At 43.5% G+C, this 7,569-nt stretch overlaps 1 protein-coding gene across 2 annotated transcripts; it reads right to left on the reverse strand.

Moving 5' to 3' along the window:
• Window positions 1-214: 214 nt before the first annotated feature.
• On the reverse strand, window positions 215-5,192 carry LOC112245253 (riboflavin transporter 2). 2 transcript variants are annotated; one of them, XM_042313363.1, is made up of 4 exons: window positions 5,048-5,192; window positions 2,235-3,319; window positions 1,788-1,911; window positions 215-1,399 (listed from the first exon to the last, which is right to left on the reverse strand). In XM_042313363.1, exons 1-4 carry the CDS (start codon window positions 5,162-5,164, stop codon window positions 1,187-1,189), a joined length of 1,539 nt encoding a protein of 512 aa, XP_042169297.1. In that variant the 5' UTR covers window positions 5,165-5,192; the 3' UTR covers window positions 215-1,186. The 2 variants fall into 2 exon arrangements, with proteins under 2 accessions (XP_042169297.1, XP_042169301.1); XM_042313367.1 differs by lacking the exon at window positions 5,048-5,192 and adding an exon at window positions 4,863-5,027.
• Between the last annotated feature and the right edge of the window lie 2,377 nt (window positions 5,193-7,569).

Consider the following 7,569-nt stretch of genomic DNA (forward strand, 5'->3'; position numbering starts at 1 on the left):
CTAACTGACCTAAGACAGGACATTTTTACTAGGATTAGATGTCAGGAATTGTGAAAACTGAATTTAAATGTTTTTGGCTAAGGTTTATGTTAACTTTCTGACTTCAACTGTAAGTATGATTAGGATTACAGTGATGCTTTATATCCATGCTGGTGATAAATAAACCACAGAAAGTTGATAATGAGGTCAGCAATTAGTACAGAAATACAAAACATGTACATAAGTATACATTTTAATTGACATGAGCCATACATATACATAATTACAGTACATTACATTATAACTGCAGTAAGGTCGTATACAAATAATGTAACACAAACATTGGTTTTGAAAACTCCCATAAATTATAGACTGGTAAAGAATAAACATAAATGATCTTTTTGTTGACATTTGCAGTACTAGAAACTCAAAAATTAAGACACTGTTTTGTCCCAGTAACATATTCCAATCATCACTATTATATCACTATACTTAATTACCCTTCAAGCAAAAAAAGGCATTCATCTTCTTTAAAGAAGATTTGTAAAAAGCTTAGCAATACAATTTGATAATCTTTGTGGTCTTTGTAACAATAAAAGTCTAGTCTGAGACATCAATACACTGGCCTCCCATGGTGTTTACCTCAATATAGGCAAACTGAGTCGTATTCATTAGGGCACACTGTATAGATTTTGTATCTTCATTTGAGCCAGTTTGCTACAGCAGGAAAATAATCCTGCAACAACAGGCTATTTGAATTATTATTTGGATTATAATTAATGGGCATTTTTGTAGGGGATGATGTTTTTTTCGCAAGGAAAAATTAAGTCTGAAATGTCAAAGTGGAAATTGCAAACTTCAGAAGCCTTTTAAACCTTTTAAACCTTTTAAGTTCCTGCATTGCAGAAAAATCTATCTTGCAACAGGGTGATCAAATTAAGGCCCTACATCTGAGGCAAAACATTTTGAAACTTAATTCAACAGTAAATAAACACAAGCGATTTGGTACCATTTAGTTCCTAATCTGAGAATGTGCTTCAAAGAGATCCTTCTGCAACCATAGGGAGATATTTAATTGCTTACGCAACAGACGAGATACCTCAAAATCAGTTTAAAGAGGCAAACTCACATGATGAAAGATATATTTCCAGTGTCAACCATTTTTGTTTTCTACAGTGAGTTTCAACAGTAAGCCACATCTTGATCCCTACTTTGTGCACTTGGTGTTACAAGGGTCCCCTGATTTGAAGAGTCCATAGACACTGACCAAGGGAAACATGGACAGGGCACCCAGCATGGAGCCAAGCTGCACTACCGCTCCACACCAGACGAGGGCGCTGTGACCCTCATCCCGAAGGATCACCCCAATGATCACCTTCACATAGGAGAGGGTCAGGACAAACAACATCCAGGCTATGACCTACAACAGAGAGTAGGTAGACATTACAAACAAAATATTAGAATTGTGTTAATATGCACAGTACATTAGAGGATCATCATTTAAAAATACAAAAAAATCACCTTTATTTAACCAGATAGGCCAGTTGAGAACAAGTTCTCATTTACAACTGCGACCTGGCCATTGTAACTGCATATTGAACAACATGGACATGAGTTTGAATGTTTACTGTCATTTAGGAAGCCTTTGTTTGACCTCAAACATCCCATTTTCACTCAGAAACACGTTGTTTTCAATGGCCCAATGAAATCAAATTGAAGTCATGTTGTGTTCAGATCATATCAGCAATCTTGCAACATAACACATGTATTTTCTCTATTCCATGACGTAAAAACAGAAAGAGCCTTACTATGAGTGCGGTGCCTGAGACGCTGTGGACCAGTAGAGGACAGGGGCTCAGTGCAGCCATGGCCATGATGTAAGTACCAAACCCTGTCCCAACTATTGTCAGAAGCCCAATCAGCACCAACGACCTAAAAAAGAACAAGGAAGAGCTACACGGTCAGTTGAGGAAGTGGGTTGGAAAATTCAAGGCGTTTGGATTGTGTAAATTATCTGCTGAAGTATTGCATGTTTTAGGATGAGACAGTGCAATGTTATTTAATGCTGTTTATTCTGTATTTTCTTATAGAAATCAACTTGATTCAGTGACTGACAGTCATTCTATTCCAGCCATTACAATGAATCCTCCCCATGTCTACCTTCAACAGCCTTCACTGGTGAAAGCAAAGATCTGAGATTCTGTGTTCAGCAAATGATTCATCAGTCAGTTATGCTAATCCAATGTCGGGCTTACCTTAAGGGCAGGAACATGGCAATGAAGCAGGCCACGGGGTTGGCCACGGCTGCCATGGTGGCCGCCAGATGGTAGGCCTGGTTCCCGTAGGGCAGACAGGAGTAAGACTGCACTGAGGGCAGCACTGCATTGGTCAGGGCATTGACCCAAGCCAGAACCACAAAGATGAACGCCAGCTCCGGCCCACTGTAGAAGCCCGTCCCGAAGGAGCTCCGCCGGGCTCTCCGGTGGCTATCCGGAGAACTGATCATGGCCTTCTCCTCTTGAGGTCTGTGAGACAGGGACAGGGCTTGGTCGCTCTTCTCCTCTGCCAGGCCTCCGTTGAGGTATAGCTCGCACTTCCTCTCCCTGGCCACGGCCGGGTGGTGGTTGAGCAGGAGGAAGGCGGCCAGACACACCACCATCATGGCACTGAGGAAGAGGAAGAAGACCTGGGCCGAGAAGTTAGCGGGCTGGTATTGAGCCTGGAGCTCTCCACTGGCCCCTACAGTGGCGTTAACCCCTAAGGTCCCATTGGCTAGGCTAGCCACTGTAGCATTCCGACAGTGAACCACCCCCACCCCCTGCACCAGAGCCACTACGGCAGGCACCAAGCCACTAACGCCCTCCCCTACAAAGTACGTAGTGAGGTACTGGGGACCGAGGCGCATCATGAAGGGCAGGAAGGTGACCGAGGAGGTGCAGTCCACCACAGAGATTAGGAAACAGAGCACTAGAAGGGGGACACTATGCATAGCGCCCGCTAAGGGCACCGTGTGCTTCCAGAAGAAGGCCAGGAGGAAGGTGGCGACCACGCCCAGGCCCACTATGGAGTAGATGACGGGTCGCTCGTCCAGCTTGCCCGGGCGGAAGCGGTGCATAAGGGTGACGAAAAGGGGCCCCGCATTGGCCATCTGGATGAGCACAGTGAGGTAAGAGGGCAGGTACCAACCCTCTGGAATTTCTGGCACGATGAGGGGCAGCTCCACCCACATCCCGTTGATGGCCACCCAGGAGCCCATGCCAAAAAGGCATGCCAGCACGTGGGTTAGGAGAGTCATGGTGAAGGGCAGGGGCACAGCCAGTAAACAACTTGCATAAAGGACCTGAAACACACGAACAATGCACATTATTAAAAAGCAACAACATACATTGCCATAATACTGATCATGTACTGATATATTCTATTATTTCGTTTTTTTTTATTTTTACGGTGTAGATCAGCTTTAATATTGCAGATAGATTGTAGCTTCCATCAATGTAATTGTCTGCATCACTTCCAATCCCACATTTCTTTTGTGCAAATATATATATATATATATATATATATATATATATATATATATTCATACACACACATACACATATAAATATATACATATATACATACTGTATCTTTATTTCCTTTATTACCCTCCAACCCTACCAGCCTTCCCCCATTTGGAGCAAACTAGTGAACAACATGAAGTGATATTTGTTGGGGTGTTGAAAGGCATAATTACCAGCACACTATTCCTTGTACCAGAACACAGAACTAAATCAATGTGCTGCTAAAATCCCTATTCTCAGCTCTGCAACATCGGCGCAATGACAACATTATATGAACACATTTCCATAGTTTCCTTGGTTCTCCTCAAGGTTAACCTACATGTAAATGTTGGTGGGGTCACACACGTTGTCATTGGTTACAAAAGCCAGCCTGTCTGCTACACAGTATGTGATCATAAGACTCAGACTCAGCAGCCTTCCCTCCCCCGTCCCCCCTGAATGTTGAGTCTGGCACAGAGTACCTGACCTTTCACATACAAACCCACTGGTCTCAGAACAGCCCATACAGACAGGCTGAACCTACACTTCATCCTTTTCTGTGGAAGTACACCATGGTAAGAGGGTGTTACTGTGACTTCTGCGGATTCATAGTTCCCTGTAATTCAACGTCTGTAACTGAATAGTTGATGAGTCACCTCACTCAGTGTATGGAGAGAAACACTGTTTTTATTTACATACATACCGATACGCACGCACGCACGCACGCACGCACACACACACACACACACACACACACACACACACACACACACACACACACACACACACACACACACACACACACACACACACACACACACACACACACACACACACACACACACACACACACACACACACACACACACACACACACACACACACACACACACACACCCACCCCACAGCAATATGAAGGATTGCATCTTGAATGTGATCAAGTAGAGAACTTGTCACTACACTGCTGGTGATAGAGGAACATCATCTTCACATGCAGAATCTTTCCCTCTGGTACAAACAGGGTTTAAAAAAAAAAATTCTTCAACCCTCAACCCTAGTTCCTCTTGTCCTGGTTCTTCTTCAGCTTGAATCCATCCTACACGGAAGAGATCATCATTCCACAAGCCTCTTTTAAGTCCATCTGTTCCACCCTGTAGCTGAGACATTTTGATAATTAGGCAACATGGGATGTGAGTGATGAGGAAATAGTCAAAGCAATAATACCACTGGTTAGACTATTTCCACAACCCATGTTGCCTAATTAACAAACTGGCTCAGCTTCAGTGTGGAGCAGATGGACTTACAGAGGCTTGTGGAATTACTTTCCAATCATGATCTTACCTCGTGATGGAGTGGGACTGCCTATTATATCTCCTTCTCTCTTGGGTAACTTCTCACTCCGTTGTGATCAGAGCATTATTTTTATTACATCAGCCAGCATGTGTGCCCATTCAGTTCATATTCCCTCCCCCCGTCTTTATCTCTCTTACACACACTCTCACATACACGCACACACACACACTCACGTGACTTCTGTGTCTCCCATTCAACTGACAGAACAGGCAGTGCGCAGGCTCCTCATCTCTATGACACTCTAATCCCCCGGGTTTGAAAGGAGCCTCTTTCGAAAATGATTTATCCATGTGCCCTGTCGCTCTGCCTCCCTGCGGCCCCAAGAGCACTAGAGCAAGCTGCAGTAGCAGCGGGGGGGTCAATTACTGTACCCTCCCCCTCGCCTCCACCCCTAGAAAATATGACCTTGGCTCTGCCCCCACTGAACAGAAAATGTTGGCTGTAGCGTGAGAGAGAGAGAGAGAGAGAGAGAGAGAGAGAGAGAGAGGGCGAGAGAGAGAGAGAGAGGGTGAGAGAGCGAGAGAGGCAGCTGCCTGGTAGACTACTACACACTAGTCATAAGAAGCTGTGTATTTATAATTGATTGTTGGAGGGCAGTTCTGACTACTCCAGAATGGTTTTAGGAGAATGTTGCAGTGACCTAAAGGGGTGATGATGAAACAGGTTGTTACTTTGCCCCCGAGTAACCTACTCAAAGGAAATGCAGTATATGCTACTTTGACCACTTTGTGTGAGGGAGAGTTGCAGTACTTTATAACAGAGGAACTCATGAGGAGTGTAGAGGAACTCATGTTCACTGTTGTACAAGGATGCATTGTACAACATTATATTATATTATATTGTCGATGACCTTACTGTAATACAACAACACACCCAAAACACATGAAAGGGCAGGATTTACTTGTTTGCTCAATCTTCTTCCTGTCCCATGTTCTCTCCAACAGCCTCGAGTCCTTGGAGAGTCATTAAATGTGTCTACCCCATAGAATCTTCTTCCTGTCCCATGTTCTCTCCAACAGCCTCGAGTCCTTGGAGAGTCATTAAATGTGTCTACCCCATAGAATCTTCTTCCTGTCCCATGTTCTCTCCAACAGCCTCGAGTCCTTGGAGAGTCATTAAATGTGTCTACCCCATAGAATCTTCTTCCTGTCCCATGTTCTCTCCAACAGCCTCGAGTCCTTGGAGAGTCATTAAATGTGTCTACCCCATAGAATCTTCTTCCTGTCCCATGTTCTCTCCAACAGCCTCGAGTCCTTGGAGAGTCATTAAATGTGTCTACCCCATAGAATCTTCTTCCTGTCCCATGTTCTCTCCAACAGCCTCGAGTCCTTGGAGAGTCATTAAATGTGTCTACCCCATAGAATCTTCTTCCTGTCCCATGTTCTCTCCAACAGCCTCGAGTCCTTGGAGAGTCATTAAATGTGTCTACCCCATAGAATCTTCTTCCTGTCCCATGTTCTCTCCAACAGCCTCGAGTCCTTGGAGAGTCATTAAATGTGTCTACCCCATAGAGATTGATTCATTGTGTTTATCTCTATGTTCTACCCTCTAGTATGGTGCCTATATAATGTTGTCACAATCATATTGTGCTGTTGATCTTTTCCGAATTGCTAATTTGACAAAACACGATTTTGTCTGGGGTTCAATCCGAAACCGTATTACAGCGAGATTGACATTTAAAGGTGATTTCCAACTGAGCTGGCATCTGTTTACCTGGAACGTTGTCGACAAGGCTTTGCCTCAAACCTTTTCTCACAGTGGGATTCAGTCAGCTAACATTTGCTTTAGATTGCTCTGGTTTAACGATTGTCTCCTGATTCAGATGAATGTCGGGCTGTGGAAATTGGACCCAACACTGCATTATCTAGCTGGAGCATATGAACCAGTCTAATGAGAAAAAAAAGGATTATTACCTAACGGTTCTTCCATTGTCCCCGAACAGAAACAGCAGCTATTTCCTCAATCTCTTACAACTTGTTTTTTTGTGTGCCAAAAAACAGATGGGTGCAGCCTATAGTGAACATATGTTTCTTCACAGTGAAGAAATGGCCGTGAAGTGCACTTTTGGCAAAATACAAACATTATCACACATCAGTGTAGCAAACTCTTGTTTTATGAAACAAGTAATTAAACTAAGTCCTTTTTTGTTTAACCATTCACAATAAATCTTCAGTAGAAATCAACAAAATCTCACGCGGCCATATGGTACTACTAAAACGCTATTGAATATACGGCACATTGCCAGTAAACCAGTAGATGGCGCTAAAAGCATCTGATTTCGTTTTTCTTCCTTCACCTCACATTGGAAGTAGCCCAGACAGTTATACAAGAGAAGGACAAAGTGATATGAAGACGGATGAGAAAGTACATTCATCTGCATTTTAGATGACCATGCAATGCAATGGCAATTGTATTTCAACTACCCCATGTAATTCCAAGGAAAAGCGATAACATCATCCATACTGTATTTCACCCATTTCAATTCGTTTGGTATTGTATAGCTGTAGCCAATCCCCAGCCATAATCACGGTGACAGAGAGACCATTCGTCTTTTCCTTCCTTGTGCAACCCTTGGTAAAGTTTCCGTGCGTTGTTGACTGTAAAAATAAAACATGGAAATAAGTGCAGTCAAGTTAGTTTCACACAGGCTACTCGCTAGAAGAAGGAAAACCAAAGAACACCAAACTTCATATCG

Source organism: Oncorhynchus tshawytscha, linkage group LG03 (assembly GCF_018296145.1).
Source record: "Oncorhynchus tshawytscha isolate Ot180627B linkage group LG03, Otsh_v2.0, whole genome shotgun sequence".
Taxonomy (NCBI): Eukaryota; Metazoa; Chordata; class Actinopteri; order Salmoniformes; family Salmonidae; genus Oncorhynchus; species Oncorhynchus tshawytscha.